Consider the following 25,154-nt stretch of genomic DNA (forward strand, 5'->3'; position numbering starts at 1 on the left):
CCAACTTTAAGACCATTTTTCTCGAAACAGCAAACACTTTCAAAAAAGTTTTATAATTAGACGGATAAAGTACATGCTATTGAATAATTTTTAATCAATATTTTTTTGAAAGTTTTTACTGTACTCGGAAAAAAATATATGAAGATAGTGAAAAATGGCGGGAAAATAATATATTTTCATGTTTTTAAGTTTTCTTCTACATACAAACTATTCAACAAGTACACTTTTCTGTCATGTTCTAGTAATTATCATATTTATTAATATCTAAAATGATCTTCTTTATGTGTTTACATACCATGATATGTCTATAGATGTAAATGCGAGAAACGATGCATAGCATTTTGGGTCAGGATCGAAAGTCCGTTTATTATTAACCCATTTCTTTCAGATTTCCTCAGGTTATTGTAAACAACTTATTAGACCGGCCTTTATAGGATATTTTGCACTGAATCTTGCAAGTATTTTTGGCTGCATAGTTTGGAGTGGGTGGGTAATTAACAGATTAAAAAAAAAATGCTTGGTTGGCAATTGTTTTTCATTTTGAAATTCACCTAGTATCAACAACTCTTGTGAGGCTGGTCAACGACGTACGTTGTAGGTTGCTCGAATGACAAGAGATTGGCATTATAGTCCCGAGTATAAAGAGAATGAATGCCCATGCTCTTTTAAAACGTATATCTTCAGAAAAACAAAACTGAAAATACATTCAACATGTTCCAGGGAATCCTTTATGATAAAACAAAGATATAATTTATCAACTTTTGTGTTTTACCCTAAATAATTCATTGAAAATATCTTTTATTTGAAAAATAATTTTGAATTCATTTTTGCTCTATGTAATATGAAATTTAAAACATTTATTACAAAGCATCCGGACTTTTAAAACGTTGGCTAAAAATTCTAGAAACATGATATGGCTCAAATTTTAAAATAAACTTTTTAGCACTTTGTAAGAGTGGAACAGTCGTATAATATAAATGGTTGTTCAGGAAAAAATAAAACTGAGAACAAAACTGCAGACATTTGTGTCGTTAATATTGTAAAATTTGGACAGTTTATATTGACTTTATATACTTTTATGAAAATACATGTAATGTAGAAGTGGGATTGTTTTAAAATTCAATAATGTAGTTTAAAAAATGTAAGTTGACTCATTTATCATGTCTATGGCATTATCTTTTACCAAGTATGATTACAGGTTGCTTTCAGATGACAAAACAACTGTGTTTTACATAATCCATGTAGATATTAGTGTCTGTAAAGTGAATTGAAAATGAATTCTTAATTATTTCATCAATACATTCCATTATCTATAAGATTTTTTAACAGTTGCAACTTGTAGGTTTAGATCCTTTATAAACTGTATACTGATAAATGTACACGGAAGAGTTCTTTGAAGCTTAAATATTTTATTTCAAAATTATACTTTTTTAAAAGTGTAACCCCAAACAAGGCATAAACATGATAAAGGAAGAAATGAGCACAGAAATATATTTGTTATGAACATATTTACAAAGCATAGGCAGATCCAGAAAAGAATATAAGGGTGGGAATGGAGGGGTTGTGACTCCTGTCTGTACTTTCTCCATCCAGAAAGGGGTGGGTGAAGAGCCCAACAATTGCATAAAATAGACCATTTGAGCTATTATATGATGCATCACATTATACATGTATTTGTGCATGTCAACACAACTTATTTACACAATTTAACCCATTGGTGTTTAATTTTTTCATAAGTTGTTTCCCTTTCGAATTTAGGTACATTAGGAATTTCAGTTGAACTAATTTGAATAAACACCATATATAAAAATGCTTTCATGTTTATTTGACAAGTTGTCGTTTATTTCTTCATAAAGTTTTGATATTTTGTTTGGATTCAATTTTTTAGACTGTCTTGATGTTCCAACATTGAATTTATGGACTCCTTTGCTTTCCTTTTGTAATATTGTCTTGTACTTTCACTTGGTTTGATTGATTTTCCTCCTGTCACCACTTTAAGTATGCCCTTGGGTTTTGCAGAGACCGTTAATACAATAAGATAGACACTGATTTTCAGGACAAAAGAATTCACTTTTTTTCTCTCCTCAATATATAATATATATTTCTTTAGTTTTTGAGAATGTTTAAAATTTTATATCATAAAACTTTCAATTAAAGTACACACCTCAGAGCCTAGTAATCATAGTCCACATTGATATTTAAATTATACATGTAGTTAGAAAGAATAAAAATACTAAAACAGCATATAACACCTTTGAAAACAAGAAATGCTTAAAGAAACTTGTATATGGCATTGAGAAGGTGTTACAAATATTCTAAATCAGTGACAAGTATGTGCAGATACTAGTCAGGGCAACAGCTGTATCAGGTTTTGAGTCTGGTTTCTGAGTGACCAATATTTTCCTATAATGGGGGGGGGGGGGGGACTTTGACCTCATTATCAGAAGGGGTCATACATATAGTGCTTGTATATCAGGATTATTTATATAATACTGCTCTACCAAGTTTGAGGTTTATAAAACATTTACACTGTAGATTTATTGATACATATGTGCTACATGTATTTACAGTTATGTTATTACCACAGAGGTTTTCAATGCATGTAGTGATGGTAATGACACTTCATGATGCTGGTATGAAAACTTTAAAGAAATATACATTAGCTAAATGACTTGATCTTTGTTATATTTATATATTATTATTAGAACTATACATTCAAGAACCCATGCATTGACCAGTCCCCATGACCATATCAAATATTGAGGCAGACTTTTTAAAAATAGTAATATAATAGATATCTAATAAAAATGTCAAGAAGACTCAACTTAGACTTATTGATTGATATGAAGATTTATAGTTAACATTATGAATTGTTTGACAATAAAATGGAATTCTTTAAAAACTACAGACCCTAGATATTTTCTTTGATATGTCTAATAGTATGCATATATTTTTAAAATATGAATTCTGATTTGTCATGAGCTGGATGGTGACCACTAAAACATGATTTTGTGCATATGAAATAATATTTAAAAAAATGTGTGTGTTTATATAGAATACTTTGAAGGGGAAAAAATGATGTGTATATAAAATAAATTGGGAAAAAAAATTCCATCAAATTTGAGATTTGAACCCGGTACCTCCGACATGCTAATCCGGATACCTAACCACTACACTATCTGTGAATTGAACATTTGAGGATTCCATTATATACTAAACATTGCATCTCAGAAAGTCATATCATGTCATATTTTTATATGCAAATTCGACTGAAATCTACATGTAGTACATAAAACCACACTCTTTTGAGATGATACCTACTCCTACTGATCCTCAGTTAGGCATAATCTACATTTATATCTGAGACAGGAAGCGTTCGTGTAGAGAATACGTAGATGTCTGCTATTATTGTAGACCATTACAAATGAAACATGCCGTCGATTAGCCTAGGCCTAAAACATATCATAGCGTAACTGTTGAAAGTATGACTTTCTGAAACAAGGGAGTGGGTGCCATCTGTACACAGTCGTCTCATACAATGCTACATTGTATAATACAACATTCGTTATGATTTTTATGATAGTAATAATAAATATTGCGAATTTTGACTTATTGAATATGTAAATCACACCATTTGAAATTACCAGAATTCGCCGACTTGGTGACATGTCATATAAGATATGTTCCTCGGTCTTCGTTGTCGGCTGCTCCACACACGGTCTATCTTCAATGACGCCATATGCATCAATGTATTTCTGACACTCTCCGAAGGTAAATATATTGGTTTCCTTTAGATAAGGCTTGAGGGTAGATCACACTCTGTCGGAATATTGTCCTACACGGCATTCAATTTTGGATCCGTCATATTCCGCGCACTTAGCGTGTTGACAACGCAGCGCCCCTAGCGATCATCGAGGTTAAATTCAAGAACGATAACCGAAATTGCATTAAAATCGAAACATTCAGAGAGGTTTTAAAATGTTATATTGAAACTTTCAAAAAAAATATTTATTTCAGAACATGCCTTTTTTATTTGTTTAATGTTATATAATGATATATTTTCATACCCGCTTTGCTGTTTTTAGATTTCAAAGGGATTACAAGTAGTGTTTTGTATAGATTTGCACTAAGCGTGAATTCTCCATGTTCATAATTATCTGTCCATAATTTTGGAACAAGGCGAAATAAATCAAAACTACTTTGTATATTTGCTAAACATATTACGGTGAGTTAATATGCTAAGTTTGGGTTCATTTCGTGAACATGGACTTATCACGAAAATGCGATTTTGCCTGATTTTTACGTGGAACCATACTTAAGTAGATCTCCTAAGCTATTTATATTTTGTTATAAGTCAGAGACGCACAACTGTTCACCTTAACGATCCCCATCTAAAGATATCATTATTTAGGCCATCTATTATATAATTAGGGGTTTAAAGGGCCAAAACGATATATTTTTATCTTCTCTGGTGTGTCCAGGGGTCCGTGTTTGCCCAACTATCTATTTTGTCTTGCTTGTAGGAGTTATGAGATTGATCACTGTTCGTTATCTTCATCTTGCATCTTCTATATCTTGAAAAGGACAACTACTTTGTAAAGCGTTATTGAACAGAAGTATTCAAACTGATGTTGTGCAGAAAATAAATGTTTCGAGTTTTTTTTTTCACTAAACGTTCCCTTTAGGGAGTTACAGGGTCGGTCCCTTACAGATACTTATCTAAATAACTCGAAAACGGTAAAGAAAATCTGAATGTTTATTGAACAAAAATGTTTGGAAACAACCGACAAAGAGTATACAGCTTTTGATGTGTATCCCCCGGACTTTTTATATGTTGTTATAAATCATAAAAGGGAAAATGTTAAGATTAACGATGCTCATCTAAACTTATCAATATGTCCGTCATTTATCAACAATTACGTCAAATATTACGTAATTGGGGGGTACAAAAGGGCCAAAGTCATAAATATATCACCTCTTATTTCTAGAAAAGGACCAGTATTTTGAAAAGCATTATTGAACAGAAGTTGTTTAGAATGATGTTCTTAACGATATGCATTTTTTTTATTTCTTTGCTAAAGACCCCCATTTGGTTAAAGCGTCAACTTCTATATTATATTTATCTAAATAACTGGGAAACGGTAAAGAATTTCTGAATACGTATTGGACAAAAATGTTTGAAAACAAAAAAACCTTTCCTTTTATAATCAGAAAAAGGGTCGACCCTTCAAATAAGGGGCCCAGAAGAATCTAAAGTCTTTGAAGTATATCTCCTGAGCTATTTATATTTGATATAAGTCAGAGAATCGAAACTTTTTATCTAAATTTAATTTAAACAATATTTTATTATGATAATTCATAATAGGCAGTCTATATAACTCCTCTATATAAGTCCTCTTATCTTAAATATCCTTATTTAAACATATCATTATGCATCTAATGAAAATGACATCTATGTTGTTAAGCATTATTAAACAAAAGTTGTTCAGAATAACGTTTTTCAAAAATGCACTTTTCATTTTTTTTCACTAAACGTTCCTGTTTAGGACTTAGAGGGTCAGTCCCTTGGCAATACTTATCTAAATAAATCGATTGAATGATTGATTGATTAAATATTGTTTAGCACCCCTCTAAAGAATATTTCACTCACATGGAGACGTCACCACTACTGGTGAAGGGTTGCAAAATTTAGGTCTATTCTTGGCGCTTACGGCCTTTGAGCAGGGGGATCTTTATCGTGCCACACCTTCTGTGGCACAGGACCTCGGTTTTTACGGTCTCAATTGAAGGGCCTCCCCATTTAGTCGCCTCTTACGACAAACAAGTGGTACTGAGGACCTATTATAACCTGGATCCCCACGGGATTAAATAAATCAAAAACGGTAAAGAATTTCTGAATAGTTTTTGAACAAAAAATGTTTCAAAACACAATACCTTTTCTTTCGATATAAAGAAAAAAAAGGGACTGGTCGTTAAAATAGGGTGGCCAAAAGTGTTTAAAATTCTTTTAAGTATATCTCCGAATTTATGTTAAAAATTGGTACGATATTGAGATACTTAATCTCTTGAAAATGGCACTTCTCAACATTCTGTATCTATAAATCCAGAAGCGTTTAATGTTTTTCTCTACCTTCATATCTCATATATTTCTGAATCCTACGGAAGACATAATCGTTGTTCCAAAGACATATCTTCTAGTTATCCTTTTTATTCTTCTGCATCTTCTTCTTCCGCTTCTTTCTCGCGCCAAAAACTGTCCGATCCCGCTCCCCGTAACCAATTGATGAAAATAATATATACATGTATTCAAGGATATGATAGGTCAATGTATCTAGATATGCGGAAATGCTTTTGTTTTCAGATTGAAGGGGTTTATGTTACATTTTGGGGGATCAAATGGGGGTGGTGTTTAACATAGATCTCCATGGAAAAAATTCAACAGATATAACTTGACAAATATGATAAATAAAGTCCTGGGGTCTTCAGAAATGAATAGAGAATAACAGGGTTTACAAATTAGTATCAATGTCAAATAATTCCAGCAACCTTCACCTCTGAAGTGACCATGGTATAACTTTAAAACCAGGAAAAATAGCGACATGGAATCTCAGAAATTGTGAGAAAATGAGAGGACATATAAATTAGAATCAAGGTCAAGTGAGTCCAGTTACCTTGACCTCTGACCTTAGAACATAGAATTCGTATTACTTAAGAACCTGGTTTGATAAAGACATGCGGTCTTCAAAAATGATGAAAGGATGATGATATTTACAATTTGGTATCAAGGTCTAGGAACTCCAGTGACCATGACATCTGACCTTGAACATACAAACTCATATGATTTTAGAACTGAAATTGGTAGACTTCGTACCTTCAGAAATGATAAGAGGATGATAAGGTCTACAAACTAGTATCAAGGTCAATTGACACCAGTGACATTGACCTCTGACCTTAGATCATAAACTTGGTATTACTTAAGAACAATAGGTCTGATCAAGAGATGGAATCTTTAGAAATAATAAAAGGATGATGGGATCTACAAATTGGTATCAAGGTAAAGTATATCCAGCGACCTTGACCTCTGACCTTAAACCTAAGCCTGGTAAAACTTTTGAACTAGGACTGATAGAGACATGGATCTTCATAAATGATAACAGGGTGGAGTGACAAAATTAGTATCCCAAGTGACTTTGACCTTGATTTTAAAAACTTGAATAACTATAGAACCAGAATTGATAGAGATATGAGATCATAAAAAATGATGACAGGATGTTGGGACCTACAAACTAAGAGCAAGGTCAAGCGACAACATTATTACTAAAGGAAGAAATGGGGATTTAAAAAAAAATCAAACTCTTCGTGATCTAGAATTTTTTATCAAGTTAGAATTGGCATATATATTGTCAAGGGAGGAAAGTAGTAGTACTCACAAAAATCCACTTTGTACAGCCAGTCTTCTTTGTTTTGGAGACTTTATAATCGGTAGATTATAATCATATTTTTTATCAAACTGTAATTTTGTTTCAATGATAGTGCACATATTTTCAAACTTAGATCTATTCACTGTTGTTTTTCTTTTTCGCCTTCAAGACACCTTTTTCTACCTACAGACATTGCTAAATTGATTGATTGTATGGGCTTTAATCCTTATTGGCAATATTTCAGCCATTTTACGATAGTTAAGTAAATATAATCAGATTGTGGTTGAAGAGTGTTGGAGCCGCTGTAGGATTTGAATACAATATGTATGCAGTATATATAACATTATTATTTTGTGACATTTTGGATTGTTCGTCAACTCCCTTCAGTGCGTTGACTATTCATTATTATAAATGATTTATTCCTTTTTACTCTACATATTGCCGGCTTCAATACAGATTTAAACATTTTTATCTGGACGTATCTATCTACAATAATTGCTACAATCATGCATTTGCACATTCATTATATATTCTTAAGTTTGTTTTACACTACAGGCCGAAGATGTTTTTCAATTACAGAGCATTGGACTTCCGACTATTGATGTTTTACAATGATTCTTATAATAATACACTTGCATATTCATTATGTATGTTTGATGTTTTACCTTGCAGGTGATGGAGATTATTCTTAGAAGCAATGTATATTTAGATAGTCTTATCTGACGTACATATCTACAATGATTGTTTTCAATCATACATCTGCAAATTCGTTATAAATGTTTTATTTTTACACTACAGATAATTGGTTACAATACAGATTTAAACATTTTTATCTGGACGTCTCTAACTCATCAGCTACAATGACTAACACGTCAGAGAGAACTCGATGTTATACCGACCGATCCACGGGATTACCTGACTATATAATAGACATTCCATGTAAACAAACGGCAAGATACGTCATTGTAGAAACAACATATGATGCTCCTGAAGATGATCCTGTAACTGGAGCCTTCTTGGAAATTTGTGAAATACAGGTTAACGGTAGGTTCCATGATATACATCATTCATTGCTTGGGTCTTTATGTAATAACCTCAGTTGAGTCTATTGCTTGCTTCGCTTAGTCTATAATCCGACGGATGTTGTGCTCGAAACAGAATACTAGTCAACGCAGCACAATATGCACTCAGGACCTAGATATAACGTTAACAGTACAATGTTACATGACTAAGTGACCTTGACATTTGGCATAGTTCTTTAAAAAACGCGATACGCCATATGATTTCTCATATATTAAAGAGAGGTATATTTGAAATTTCCAAATCAATTTGTAAAAAATTCTATAAAGCTACGGTGTATTATCAAATGTTTAATAAAACCCACATATACTACATACGTTTCTATGAAACCACCTTTATTTTGATAGTTTTGAAAAACAAATATTTACTCAAGAATTCAACAGAAATACATTTCTCAAGAATTGAAAAATCTCTAAAAATGTTTTATTGGTGCATCAATAATACATCTCATGTATTAATAATTGATTTACATTAATGTTTTATCAAACAATAGAAAATACTACGTAAAGACGACACAAATTTTATACACCCCTCTGTGGAAACGACACGGTGAAAAATCCACGGAGATACACCGTGTCCTCCGTGTTCCACGGCGTATGTTATTTGCGAATATACACATCTTTTGGGAGCTTTGTTTTGACACTGATCCAGTGGCCTAATTTCCCACACTTTTAAAAAAGGACCTTTTCCTTGGTTTTCGTGGCTTTCTGAGGGGAATCTGGCGACCGATGCCCCGTTTTCCCATGCGTAAAACAAGGGTTACTGGCTAGTTCCTTCCTAGGCCTGGTTGTAAAGTCTTTACAGGTTCTGGTGTCTGTTATTTCCTCGATTGTTTGTACCAGGACACCCGTGTGATTGGATATCTCATCAGCCAGGACGTTGATTCGATTGACAATCCCGTCCAAATTTAATGGTGGCAAAATCTTCCATGGCAGCGAGACTATGCTTCTCAGTGGGAGGAGTGTACTGGACAAACTTGAACCCCGTAGCTGTGTCTCGGGAAAATAAAACCCTAATCCCGGGTCCGTTGGATTCTGGCTAGGGAGGAAATCCGAGGTTTTTGCCATCTTCACTTGATTAGCAATGTAAGCTTGCTGCCGCTGCTCTTCAGTTAGGTAATCTCTCTGTGGCGCTGTTTCTGTAGCAGCTGGTGTACTTTCTTCTGAGCTTTGTCGACACATGCTAGTTGTTTCTGAGCCATGTCTTCTATAAAGTGACTGGATCTCGAATGTTGTTCTGCTTTGATAGTCAGTAAAGTGTATAGAATATTTTTCTCGAAGGGGGCGCGTGCTTGCATCATCTCTTCTTGAAAAACCAGTGATGGAAAAATCTAGAACATTTTGTTTAGCAAGTATGGTACAGCGCGTGCTAGTGCACTAAATGAACTTGAAAAAAAATAGTTACATCTAATCTAGAATATTCTCTGTACCCCCACGACCTTTTCCTATAAATGCTCTTGTTTTCTTAGTTTATTTATTCACTATGGGTTGAACTTTTAACACAAAGTTAGCGGTCTTGCTTATATCACAGATTGTGTCTTGGTATACAGCTGCCAAAATCTATGTGCAATCGACGATATCCGATGTGTGGAAGTGGTAGATCGTTATTTAACGGCACAAATCCCGGGCGATTGATCATGATTTAGGTGTATGGCGAGGAGCTCAAGAAATTAATCCTAGATCAAATGCGAGACATCGAGATCATTCTACCGGAATGTTTACAAGGAGGATTCATGGAAAAGATACGTTTTAATTAAAGAACGATGGTTGGTGTTTTTTTTTTCATTAAGAAAGCATAAATGAAAGGGAAAATCATAGGAAAAGAAAAAAGGACTTACATTCTTTTACATCATTTACAAATCATGGATGGAAGTGACAACATAGCAGAAAAAGCGCAGAAGCATGTGTTACAATGTATTGAGAAAAGACAACATGATGTGGTGTTTCGATTTCCTAAAAGGTATTTCATATCAGGTGTAATTCTAATGACCCTAGACGAATATTCAGACCTATGCACGTATGTGAGCTAGATCACTTAGACTGACGATGGAATGATGTTGATTCATATCATGGGGAAGGATTAAAGAAACGCATGCAAGACAATACCCGCGAGATTGAAACTATCACAAGGGACTGGCTCTGAGAAGTGTACATCAATTATAAGGGACTTTCATAGTCTGATTTTTCAGTGATGGGTCATGGCTGAGAGGGATACCATCGCAGAAAAAACAGTGTTCGTTTGTCGAACAGTATATTGAGGAAATACAAAATTCACCAGGATTTCAATTTGTGAAACATCATCTTCGTTCAGAAATATTTCTAATCACCCTAGACCAATATTCACGGCTATGCAGACATTTGATCGAGAACCGTAGCAACCGCGAGACATTGGTGTTGATTTATCAATGACAGAGGAATTAAAGAGAACGATGCCACACAATACAACAAAGATCGAGACCCTCCGACTGCAGTATCTTCACGACATTTACATCAAATTACCAGAAAATGCGTTACCTTCAATCTGGACAAAAATCAAGTGTATCTGTTATCGGGAGAAGACCGGAAAAAGTATTATGACTGTAGCAGCTGATCGATATTGATTCCAAGCTAGGATTCTTAATATTGAAAACATTTTAAAACCTGTCTTAGAAAAAAAAAATATATGCTTAATGTTGTATTCTTTTATACAATTGTTTTAAACGCATGTTGTGTTTGATGAATCTCTCAGACGGATCCAACAAATCCTAAAAGTGGGTTGAAAATCTGATAATATAAGATGTTTTCAATTGAATTAAACCCTAGTCGATAGGATTGTTGATGTGTATGGCCGAGATATAAATTTTCAAAGAGGTGGAGAAAGTGTGCTTGACCCCGACTCGATCTCTTTGACTGGTTCTAATTTGGATACTATGAGGTGCAGCAAAATAAAACTATGCTTGATGAATTCACAAATCAGAGTACAGCATTCTGTATATTAAATGCAAAGATATTGTGTGTCTAGAAAAAGAAAAAGAGAAAAAACTATCTTCTCCAAACTACAAATCCGCCATTTTGTCGATCGCCATCTTGGCTTCGCCTCCGAAATGTGGAATGTTTTCAACGACGTCCGCGATTTCCTGATATATACCGGCGTCTCGACAGTTCGACTCATTCTGCTACAGGAATCCAGTTGAAACGATTTTAAAGAAAAACGATTAGAAGAGAGAATATGTCCGAAGAAAGAAGACAGCCGCCTTTCAACTCTGAGACACTGCCTGGAATCCAGTACCGGTTGGTGGTGATTGCGGAACAGCAAGTCGGGGAGAACTAGGTTGTTCGTTCCCAGAACGACCTGGATCAGTTCTCCCCTTTCGATGCAGACGGGGCTCGTGAGATAATCAACCAGGTGCGGCGCCGTTACGAAAATCAAGGAAGAAGTCGTACCACGGCAAGGATATCCACAGCCACCAGACCTCGCCGCCGGGCCCCACTGCCCCCAACACCACCACCTCCATTGATGTGTGCGAGGTATGAGCAGCGCCCAGTCTGCTACATGTGCGTGGAGGAGTTGGAGAAGAGAAATATCTGGGAATGGTGCCCATTATGCCGTTTCAACAAACAGACAATGAAAAGACAAAAGTCCGTCCTTCGGACCAAACGGCCCTTTTCTATGACAATTAAGAAAAGTAAAAAAAAAAAAAAAAAAAGTACGAAATCAGAACAGAACTACTGATTCTAAAAAGATGGTGGCAACTCATCAGTTCAAAGCTCAGGCTTTTACGAATATATACACGTGTATGGATCTACACCCCCAGCCGACATGATATTAAGAAGGAAATCAACGCTCTAGCTGTCTTATCAGGACTAAGATTATTCCATCACTACCAAGCGACTCTTTCAAATGTTAACCAGATTTCAATGTTTGGGTAACTCTCTCAAAGGAACTGGACGTGTCCAGTTTGTGCACAAATCATACGTGCTGTATGTTGAGTGAGCTGGTATTGTTTAACTTAACTGATATATTTAAAGTGCAGTAAAATATGTAATTAAATCAAAATAATTAAATATTGCTCAGTTGATATAAATTATGTTCCATAGGTGTGCTCCGGGGTGGGGGTGCCACTGTCAGATGTACTCTTTGGGGGATAAGTTTGAACTCCAAATAAAATGCTTTTGACGTCTCTGTACCTTCACTCTTTTTCTCTTTTATTCGTGTTTAGCCCCTTGCGATGTTTGATTATGTAGGCACGCATCGTGTCATAACAGAAATTGCAATGACACTGGTTTAGAGGAGGTGTTACCACAACTTTACGAAATAATGTGAGTAGAACTCCACCTATTTTACCCAAAATTGCTATATTTTCAGGTACATTACTATATAATAAATTCAGGGGTTTAATTAGTTTTATTTTAAAAGATGTGTAAATGTTAGTTTAAAGATGGTTTGTGACTATACATTTCTTTATGGCTATACTTGTATTTGACACTGATTTTGTGATTAGTCAGAAGGGAATATGTCATTGACCTATCATTTATAAATACAGACTGGGTTCAATTTTACTCGCCAATCAAAGGAGGTGGATCACTTTTTCAGAATCTAGAAATCTTAGTCTAACATACCTAAACCTATATCGTGTCAGCACTTTCATCGCTGAATGTATTACATTGGTATTGAAAAAGCAACCATTGACATGTTATTAAAAATATAACTGTGTTAAAAACAGGGGCCTCTAATGTAAGGTACAGAGTAAATATCCTGAGGAAATTTATGCAATATATGATATAAACTAATTTCAGTCATAAAACTCGTGAAATCCCGGAAGAAGGGTAGTTACTATGATCTACATGTAACTGTGTCTCGCGACAGCCCCCCCCCCCCCCCCCCCCCCCCCCGTAGTAAATTGCATCAATTTAACGATAGAACATTATATTGGTGGAGGATTAACATCAATTTTCTATTATTTTTACATGCAAATTTGGTTATTTTAACGTTTATGAAGGAAACCTATGCATTGCGAATTTTTTAATCTCGTGTATTCAAAGTATACAAAATTAAATGCATTTTGTCTTCCTGATTCTATATAAATTAATTGTAATAATTCGTTCTCCGAAATATAAGCCCCAAATCTTAAAAAGCGTAATACAGTGACGTCATTATCGACCTTCGTCGAACAACTTAATGTAAGATATTGTAAGATAATGTTAGATATTTAAAAAAAAAATTAGGGCTTAATCTATTTACCATGGATAACATTTACTTCGATGTTGACAAATTCCCCAAGTCATATCTTTTAGCCACCAGTGCATACAAATAGCGACCCAAATGTAGCGAGGAGAGCGAGTATGAAATCTGCATTTGCGAGTAAGTAATGTTTGTAAACATGAGAGCGATATCTAATGACTATTTGGTAATTTTATTCCTTTAAACATCTGTAATTATAGTTGTTTGTTGTTGTTTTTTTAGATAAACAGTGCAATTATTATTAAATTTATTTTTGGATAACTTAGACAGGCCTGAATTATAATATGATATATCATTGACAATTAGGTCTAGGTCTACTGTCACAGGCGTATTTTAAAAAAAAAGAGATAAAAATGATCAAATTTATACTGAAAATCACAATACTTTCAAATTATTCTATTAAAGCAATTTTATGTATCATTATTTTTTATTCTATATGTTGTTAGGAAGTGGGAGCGAGGCATAGGGTTACTGCTGTTGAACATTACGTATGCGTTCCTTAAAAAAAAACGAATTAAAACATTAGGATTGAATTAAAAGTTAGGAAATATAATATTTCATTATTTATAATTGAAAGTGCAATTATTTTTTTATCTTTAACTTTTTTAAAACAACAAGTTGGTAGAAACTGCGAGCACGAGTTCTACCTATATGTTATTACAAGGTGAAGGTCAGTTGGTGCGAGTGTGTATTGAATTTGAAATGCATATACCGTAGGCCTATATGTAACAGTGCTTAGCTTTGATAGCTCCATATTCTCGCAGTTTATCTACGTCTTTACCTAAGTGCTTTTTATGAAAAAGTACAGGGACAAATGCTACTGGGTTTTTTATGGAAAAGTAATTGTGCCGACAAAAAATATTCACGTCTTTTCCCTTATAACTTCTTTCGAAAATTGAAAAATAAACAGTCTAAATCCTCTCTACTGACAGCAAGTGCACCCTTAAACGTCATAAATTACCCCAATGCAGTGTTATTTATAAGCTGTTAATGTGATAATTGGTTTTCTTGTCAATTAAATCTAATCTGTTTATGAAATGGCTAACAACTGTTTTCAAATCTTCTCGCTCGAGGTCGCATATGACATCACAGAAAATAGCACATAAAATATCGAAGAAAATATGCATATCGCAAGATTTGAATTCCATCGCTTTCACACTCGAAAACTACACAGGTCGTTTCATTTAAAACACTTGTAAAGTTGTTTTATGCATGGAATAAATTAATTTTGCTGAAAAAAAAATAAAAAGCTTAGACACATGCGATGTGATCTTTATTATTAACATATTCGTTGGCATGGTTGCTGTAAAATTATACAGCAATATCTTTGTGGTTTTCTGCACTGTTGATGATGGTACTGTTCGAATATACTACCCGGAGGTCTTAAACTATTGTTACGCAAGCGCACTTCGTTCCGGGTCAAGGAAAGATAACTCATGTTTTCGGATTGGCCTATAACTCACTCTCTATTTTTAAGTCTTTCATTCATTTTCGTAATCAAAAATAATTATATCACCGGTAAATAACAAACTGCAAAATCGAAAATGATTGATAAGAAACACTTGAAATCATCATTTGTTTTTTTAAGGATGCGAGATTGGCAAGTATGGTGATGGATGTCGAGATTGCAGTGGATGTCGAACATGTGACGTCATTAGCGGTGTCTGCCGTAAGAGGAATTAAACAACCTTTGTTTATCTAACTTTACAATATTAGTATTACACTTCCTCTCGTTGAACAATATTCATATATTCCCAATAGAATTATTGTTTTACGTCCACAAATATTTACAACACATTTTCCCAGTAGTACTCCATTATCATTGTCTAACTATAATCAAACATTTCAAATCAACAGCATCGGTACCCTGCAGTGTTAATTGCATCAGTGGATTATGTGATTCCACGACTGGATATTGTACCCAAGGCTGTGTTAACGGATCCTGGGGAAAAACGTGTACATCAATCTGTCCACAAAACTGTCAAGATGGAAGTTGTGATAGGACCAGTGGTTACTGTAACGGCTGTAGTAATAACTACTGGGGACAAACGTGTAACACTTCTTGTCCACAAAACTGTAACAGGGGTGTGTGTGATCGAACGAATGGATCTTGTTATAATGGCTGTACACAAGGACGGTATGGATTGCAATGTGAAAATACTTGTAACGCAAAATGTTCGGGGAACGCTTGTATACAGAACAGCGGAGTATGTACGAACGGATGTTCTGATTTTTATTATGGAGATACATGTGAGTACGAGTGTAGTCCTTACTGTAGTCCCAGACGTTGTGACAGATATAACGGTACATGTACTGGATGTAGCAGCGGCTATTCTGGTTCGTCTTGCCGAGACAACTGTAGCGTAAACTGTGCTGAGGGAACGTGTGATCAACAGACGGGAAAATGTCACGGAGGATGTAAACCAAACTGGACCGGGGACCAATGTGACAGTAAGTAAAAATTTACTAAAGTAATTGATATCAAGTTGTCTATATTATTGGAAATATAGAAATAGTGCAATAATAGTACGTTGATCAGGATAATTGTTACTAATTATCGGATAATCTCCTGGTCGCGATTTGTATAATAGGAACAAACTAAATATTGTAGAATTATATATTGACGAAAACCTACATTGAAACTTTATATTTATGCACAGACAAAACTCATTGTGGTGGATAAATGAATCATAAGAAAGCCAAATCTTTTATGAAGATAAAGGTCACTTTAATTGTTTGACTCTGTATTTTTATTCAAAACTAGAAATGATGAAACATTAACTGTTTGATAATGTCAAAGCAGTTAAATGTAAAACGTTATGTTTATCAATACACGGGTTATAGTGCATTTTAAGATTGGTCACCGCAAGAGACGAAATGGTACGGCATCAAACCTTTTATAGAGTGAATACTTTCCCTCTGGGTGTCAAGTTCTGACGTGAGAACCACTCGTTAAAATTTAGTTCTAGAGAAACACATGTATTTCATCCCGGCGGTATGGCTTAAAGTCAGACTCCTCAAGTGAACCTCGTCTTAGAAAGATATTCCCCAACCTTCCACACAGATGACCAGTCACAATACTAGCTCAGTGGTAGGTCGTTCCATACATAACCGTGACCTCCTAAGTTCAAGCACCACACACGACAAAAACGTCTCAAACCTAAGATGTAAACAGGAAGTGATTTTCCCTTCGCCAAACGCTTGACATTCAGACCTGATAATCACGGGCCTCTGGGATATGAATTTAACGGGAATCACCTGTCGCGTTTTTTAAACGTATATTTATTTCATGTAATGTAAATGATGGATTCAATTATTCTACTATATCCACTAAAAGAAAATATATTGTATCTTGTTTAACGTCCCGCATGAGAAATTGTTCGATCATATGGGGATGTCACAAAGGACGGTGAAGGGCTTGAAATTTAGGCCTATGCTCGGCGCTTACGTCCATTGAACAGTAACAGTTCTTTAGCGTGCCGATCATTTGACGATGGAAATGTCACTACCTGTTTTAACGCCTTAGGTCTGTCGCTGCTAGAATTCGAACCCCGACCTTCCGTTTTCGGGGCGAAGCAAAACTGGATGGAAAGGGGACAAATGTGATGGTAAAAATAGGTTATTCTGTAGTTTGTTTCTAGGTCATTACCTATCCTTTTGTAATATGTGTAGTAATCACAAAAACAATAGCTTCATTTAATCAGAGAAATATCTACTATCCAATATTTTTTAAATTTGATTTCATGTTTTCTTTGTTAAGATTTGTTACACACTTTTTAAACTTATCAATATACACCTTATTATTATGAAGGGACGTAAAGCAAATCAATATGAATAAGTGCAGGGTTGCATGGAAAGTTAATGAAAAGGATTTGTTGTCATTCCAGAGTGCAGCTCAGATCATTATGGTCAGTCATGTGATCAACGATGTAGCTCACATTGTGTAAATGGAATCTGCTTTTCAAACAACGGGACGTGCGTGGGTGGATGTACTGGTGCATTAAGTAATGACAAGTGTACCCAAGGTAGGAGACATAATTATGTAGCCCCTTGGTATGATCTATCACCTCAGTACAAAGGAATTACTACATTTCAGTACACATATCGCACTATTTGAATTTTAGATCTAGTAAACCATACATGGTACATATAATATATGAAAAAAGGTTAATTCAATATACAATAACAAAAAAATATAGAGTACATGATGATTATATGATATTGTATGAAAGATCATCAATAATAGCAAGATTTTTAGTATCCCATGCATGGGCATTTTGTTAATTTTAGAAGCAAAGAATTAGTCTTATGTCACATGATTAAAGATATCATTTTTAAAGCAGTAAATTTCTTATATGAACGTTAACTATATGTAGTTTGTTTTGTAAGCTGATATATATATATATATATATATATATATATATATACCGAAACTTATTAACCACTTGTGTGTGATTATAGCTGTTGATATTCATTGCAGAAAATGTGCAACCCTTTACCACTGAATGTGACAACAGCATGGTCATCGTCAGTATTGTAATGTCTGTTGTCATTGTTCTCACAGGAAGTGTCGTAAACTTCCTGTTGTGGAGGAGAAACCAGTGTAAGTAAACCGATTATCAACAAGAGTAACTACTTCTGATAAGTTCTTAATTCTCATATCTTAAAGCCCTTGTTTAAAAGTTGGAAATTATATACCAAAAGAATGAAGGGAATACATTTTTTTGTCATAAATTGTCTAAAATCATAAATTAATTTTAGAACCCAACTATTCCCCGTATATTTCATGTACTTGGATTTGATAGAGTTAATGTTTTATTAATTGATATATTTTTTTTTATTTCAGCCCAGAATGTAAAAAGAAGGTGACTATCATGTTTAGTGTAATTGTTGATAGCAGGTATGTTCACTTATTTTCCCATTATGCAGGTAAACCACAGTCTATTTTTCTTCTTGTTTCAGATTAAAAGAAAAATCTAATAGCCACACTACAGTGCACGGACTTTCAGGTAACTTAATATTGGATATAGAATGATGAGTGTGTCACCGCATTGAATAGCTAGTATCGCTATGGAAATGTGAATATACCTAACATTGATCAATCATATAATCCCTATATTGAATTTGAAATCAAGGGTAGAGCACACACAGACCCTTAAACACTAGAGGTGGGATCAGGTACATGTAATTATGAGGAATAACCATGTTCAGTTCACCGGTGACACTCACCGTAAACCCTCTTGATAACGTAAATGAAATAGTCAGTAGTCAAAGTCGGATTGTAAAGAATGGCCTGACAATTGGTCGGAAAAACGCCAGGCAGCATTTGACCCAAAACGTACACGGTACCAATTTTGATGCAACAGATGCGCATTTCGACAAAGAATGTCTGTTTAGTGATGCTCGAACCGAAACTATGGAAATTCGAAATAAAATTTAAGCTTGTAAGAGCTACAAGGAAAACTAAAGTGCCAAACAAATGGAGTCAAATTCGTCCAAGGATCAGCCTATGTATGAGGGAGATATATCTTTAATTTTAATTTTAATATGAATTTCTTAATTTTATCCCAGAAATTAAATATACATCCGTATTTTTCAAGCTAGTAACGAAGTACTTAAGTACTAGGCTGTATAGACCCCCGGGGACGGACAGCCCACCAGCAGAGGCCTCGACCCAGGGGTCATAATGTAAAACTTATACAGTACCAATTCTAATGCACCCGATGCGTATTTCGACAAATAATGTCTCTTCAGTGATGCTCAACCGAAATGTTGGAAATTCAAAATGACAAAAAAACTCGTAAGAGCTAAAAGGAAAACTAAGTGCCACAAACTGTAGCCAAATTCGTCCAAGGATCAGAGCTATGCATGAGGGAGATATCTTCCTTAATTTTCAAATGAATTTCTAAATTTTATCCCAGCAATTAAATATACATCCGTATTTCCAAGCTAGTAACGAAGTACTTAGCTTAAATTTTCATATATCCCGAACATTCATGCAATAAATTGTTCATTATACCGAAACAAAAGAAGACTACAAAAATGCATTTAAAATTGGAGTCCGCTCATCTATACATTTTATGTAGCTGAGATCTCCCTAGCGGTAATACCGCGCCATCAACGTATTGGAAGGTACAAAAAACGAAATGCATGTACAGCGATAACCAGGTTTTGTATTTCCAATCTCCCTGAATGCTGATTTACTTGCTTGTTTTGTGTATCGACCAAAACCAGGTGATTCAACTGTGTATTAGATACCCTCATATTTTGTGTCTTGCGAACTATGAAAGTAGAATGACTCTTGACTTATTGTGACTTATTGTGACGTCACAATACACTTCGTCTACATTGCCGTTAAATACCGAGAATAACCTAAATAAAGTTACGCCCCTACGGTAATTAAGCATATATGGCAAGAGGGAAGGACTTAGCAGTGTTATCATTAGAAGCAGTAGTCTGATGTTCATCTCTACACGTGCTCTGTAGCAGACGATATTTTGAACAGGGAGACTGACATGCATGTATCAAAATGAACTTAAGTTTTCCCGATTTTTCTACCACTCTGCTCCATATGTGAGGCACTGGAAGGGTATGTTTATACTTTGACAAAACTTCACCCTAGGAACTACAAAATGAATTCATCATTGTTTTATCCATGTCTTTTAAAACATGTATTTTTTAGATAATATACACAAATATCGGTATATATGATATACTATTACTTATGATTTTCATGTTAGTACCTTTCAATTTTGAGAAGAATTGGGGGTGGGGGGGGTGTTGTATCTGTGCAATGGAGGACATGTGCATTGAAGGATTATTAAGAAACACTTTGTCCGTTATGACATTTGGAGACCTATCTGTGATTGCCTTTTCTGACATTGTAATGTTCACACATAAGAGTCCATATTGAGAGTAAGTTTAATGTGATGGTTGATCAATTGAACACTTGTTATTATTGGTGAGATAATATGGGAGTTACACAACTGAACTAGGAGATTGTTCCTTAACCAAATAAACATCATACTTGACATTAGTCGAGAGAAAAAGCTACCGCAAACCCTGTAAAACAGTTATCAGATTGAATTATGAGTTATTTTTATAAAATTAACCAATTTTTTGAAGGAATGTGATTATATATTATTAAAATCTGGATTTACCAATGATATGTGAGTAAGTATTTTTTTCCCACGTCATACAGTGATTTGATTGCATGCTTCCTTTGGTGCAATCCCTCTTATCTAGAAGTAGACAAGAATGTTCGTGCAATATGTGTGTCCGAACCCGGTGTAAACAATAACAAAAGATAATCACACTCACAAACTGCCAATTTCTACTTTGAAATAAAAATTTAGCCCTGCTTCAATTTTTTAAGGCAAAATTAAAATCTCATTAGAGTTTATATCTCAAATAGATATGGCCAATATATGCGCAGTTATGAGGGGAACAAGCATACCCATTTTAAAATTTCAGTACAACAGCTTAATCTTAACCAGAATATTCATATTTTCCACAATTTTCACCGCCTTGCTGCTTTTATACCGAATTGCCGGCCTTAAGATTTATGGAAAATGCATGAGGCTGTCCAAGTGGTGAAATATGATAGGGAGGTATGATGTTTGAGAGGGATAAATGAAGTTTTATCATCCCTGACACTAGACCAATCAGATTCCGCGTTATATAGAATTCTCATACTGAGATATAATAACATCTACAATGATCACTGTTTATCAACGTGTGCATTAGAATCCATTGCTGTCATTGACGTTTTCTTGTTTTTTAATTATATGCAAAAACAATTCTTACATTCATTTGATATAATTTGATCTGATGATTCTATTTTATTATAATTTGTTTTCACTCCATATTAGTATGTTCTTATTAATCCAGGGTACATTTGTTCGATGCGTAATTACGTTACTATTAAAGCAATTAACCAAGCATTGTACAGATATAAATGTAAAATGTGATAACATAATTATTTCATTTCCAGACATACCAAACAGCGAAAACCAGTATGTACTATATCCATTCACTGCTTTATTAGAATTATGTTCAATGTGATGTAATATATATCATGACAAAATATCAGAACTTATTTTGAATTTTCATTTATACCAGGGTTATATCCTCTTATGCAGAACTCGGATACCTCGACAGACCGAACACATACGAAGCCCTCCACCAATATGCCAACGCTGTTTAAAAGAATGAGACCTGGATTTGTATGCTTATAGATCAAAATAAAACTGTATACTAGTATTTGAACACTCTCATCGAAGACAATGACAGGTGCTACTGCATCACATGTGAATATTATGTTATAGAAACATGTTTGGCTTTGAATACATTCTACGGAAACTCAAAATCCAATAACAATACTCATGTTTGCTTCATTTGCATACCACTAAGATATTACCACAACATTTTATGAATCAATTTAGCTTCTTCAATGCAAATTGTTTTATAAGCATTGACGGTTGTTTTTTTTTTTAATGCGTGTGGGAAACATCTGATAGACAAAGGCTCTATTGTCCGCTTTCAGATTGCCAGTTCGCTCTGATAGGGCCCAGGAGTACCCCAAGTTCCATGATCTGGGGTAAAGCTAATGTAATCTTGAAGTACACATTCTGCATTTAATTTGGGAAGAATTGTTTGTGTTTTTAAACTTCATCCAATCATGTTTAGTATTTTTCATAGACAGTCTTGTGTGACGTACGTTTTTGTTATGTTTTCTCTGAACTTCCTCGGTATACATGATGTAGCACTTATAAGTTTGAAATCTTTCGAACTGCATCTGCTGATTTTAATATGAATCATTTTAAGTTCCGCTGCGATTTTAACTGGATACATTTAATACTGATTCCGTAAAAAATGACATTTCAGATAATTATAACTTTTTTTTTTTTGAAAAAATTAAAGTGTTCTTAAACAAGCTGTAGTATTATTAAGGATGTTTAAAGGAATGTTCAAATTAATTTTTTCCTTTGAGTTTCCGATTTTAAATAAAATATTCCCTAATATTTTTTCTCTGTGTTTCTTTCCAAATAGTTGAGAATATTCAAACTTCTATCAACCGATTTGATGATATACATTAAGATTAAATGGTATCAATATTTATATAACTTTGACCTTCATGTACAAACTTACATATGGGTAATAAACACTTTTTAAATTTACATTTATGTTAAAAATTCAAAAAATCAGAACACACACCCCTAATTTCCTTTTCTTTGGATGTGAAAGCTGCTTATTATCTATTCTGCCGGAATGAACTATAGTGAATGATTGACTTCAGGAAAAAATAAGATTTGATTATGATTAAAACATGAAGGTTTCTATATTGTTGGCTTTACATAGCATGTGTTACATTTACTGGAAACGTCTTATGCTGGTAAAATAGTTCCGATAGTCATCAACATGTCACAGTCAAACTTTACGCTAGAGTCAATGAAAGGTGTAGATAGCGAACAGGGATCAATCTCTTAACTTCAAGGAATGCAAAATACAACGTTGGGCAAACACGTACTCCGGACATACCATATATGAGATCGGGTGCCAATGAGGAGTAAGCATCCTCTGTAGATCAGTCACGCCCGCTGTGAGGCCTATATCTTGATTAGGTAAATAAAGTAATCCACTGTCAAGATTAATGCGCAAAGAACGGCCTAACAATCGGTATGAAACACGTCAGACAACATTTGACCCATTGATATGTTTATTTCACAAACTAGATCATTATACGATTATAACATTTGCGAAAAACTTACTTTAAACAAGACTGTTGGAACTTCTGTAACATCAACTTCTTTGTTGTTAGTCTACCTTGATTAGAAATTGATCATACACAAAACAAGCTCTTAAGTATCTAATCAGTTGAGAGATAAAAATATCATATGCGAATGACAATGGAATAATGCTAAAAGCAATATCAACATTGCTACATAAATAAAAGAAGTCGTATAAAAATATAGTCGGACTGTTCACATATTATAACATAAAAAGTACAGACATCTGCCCCACAGAAAACCATGCGATTTCTAAAATTTTATTTCATGTGATGGGTCGTCATATTAAAACAGATGAACAACAACTACAGTTTCTTCTAGCAACACTGTATACACTGGCGTATTGGAAATATTGAATAGAAATACCAATGTTATTCAAAATAGTATCGTACTTATAGCTAGGCGGTATAAAATAACTTTGAATTTTTAAATTATTAACAACACTTCTGGAGTCCATAGCGTTAACTGAATGAAATACAAGGATGCAATGATTTAAAGCTGACGAGAATTATCAAATAATTACTAATTGCAATTTTCAGTGTCCGCTATATTTCTCTATTTATCCATTACATTTTTCTATTCATACGTCTTATTATTCTATTTTATCTATAATAGATTTGGCATACTATGTAAGAGAATGAATTCTGCTATGTTTCACTTCACGTCACTGATTTACCTGTGCGGATAAAATAAATAGGGACATGCAAATATCTTATAGTACTCTGTTTAGATAATCTAAAAGAAAAAAAAAAAAGATGTGCATGCATATACATGTGTGTCAGTATGTGCCGTAGATATATCAAAATTATGTTATAAAAGCTGAGACATAATTTACCCTTTGACTATTGATAAAACAGAAACCAAAGGACATGGTATTCATTATTCACTTCGATCAAAACGTAAATGTAGCAATGCAAAAAGGAAGATAACAATGACTATTTTTATGAATCTCACAAAATAATACAAGGTAAATATAGGCCCTTGGATACACCTGAGGTAAGATTGGGTGCCTGAGAGGAGAGAACATCTCCTGTTGACCGGTCACAGCCGCCGTGAGTCCTATACGTTGATCAAGTAAACGACAATGGGGTTCTGGAGTCTTTATTTAGCAAAGTTAAACAACACCAATAACAACTTTTTTAGTAGTAGGGCAAACACGGATCCAAATATAGACAGACTACTGACAAATAAGCTGATGTTTCAACACTATCGTTTAAAGTCAACATTTCGAAAATGTTATGGTCGTTATAGCAATCTAATTTGCAAATACAACATGTGTTATTAGGTAGAATGCTGTCCGGTGCATTCCATACCAATTGTCAGGGCTTTTATTGCCTGCTGATTTATACGCATACGAATTACTTTACTTACCTGATCACAACAGAGGGCTAACACCCTGTGTAACCGGTCCACAGTGGGGGGGGGGGGGGGGGTGTTTCGCTTGTGAACAAGTTGACCAGTTAGTTTTTTTAACATTGTGACATAAAGAGCTAATATGGGAAATAACAGGATATTCTACTGAGAGTACGGGTGATTTGTTTCTATAAAAGGAAATGTATCTAGTATTGTCAACTCTAGTCAGTGTAATTTACATTACAATTATTTCATTGTCTTTATACCTTACGACTTTTCACTCCATAAGCGC

The 25,154-nt window shown here is 34.3% G+C and overlaps 1 protein-coding gene across 1 annotated transcript in view; it reads left to right on the forward strand.

Annotated features, from left to right (window-relative positions):
- LOC125663287 (multiple epidermal growth factor-like domains protein 6) overlaps positions 1–22,749 on the forward strand; it is a 29,847-nt gene extending 7,098 nt beyond the window's left edge. The window contains exons 3-11 of the mRNA XM_056147663.1: positions 8,220–8,465; positions 15,310–15,390; positions 15,579–16,172; positions 17,609–17,746; positions 18,202–18,324; positions 18,568–18,586; positions 18,684–18,730; positions 21,715–21,736; positions 21,843–22,749. Coding sequence (XP_056003638.1) covers positions 8,220–8,465; positions 15,310–15,390; positions 15,579–16,172; positions 17,609–17,746; positions 18,202–18,324; positions 18,568–18,586; positions 18,684–18,730; positions 21,715–21,736; positions 21,843–21,927 — 1,355 coding nt within the window. The 3' untranslated portion in view covers positions 21,928–22,749. The remainder of the gene's footprint in view (positions 1–8,219; positions 8,466–15,309; positions 15,391–15,578; positions 16,173–17,608; positions 17,747–18,201; positions 18,325–18,567; positions 18,587–18,683; positions 18,731–21,714; positions 21,737–21,842) is intronic.
- The last annotated feature ends 2,405 nt before the right edge of the window (positions 22,750–25,154 follow it).

This window comes from Ostrea edulis, chromosome 8, assembly GCF_947568905.1.
Source record: "Ostrea edulis chromosome 8, xbOstEdul1.1, whole genome shotgun sequence".
In the NCBI taxonomy this organism is placed as follows: domain Eukaryota; kingdom Metazoa; phylum Mollusca; class Bivalvia; order Ostreida; family Ostreidae; genus Ostrea; species Ostrea edulis.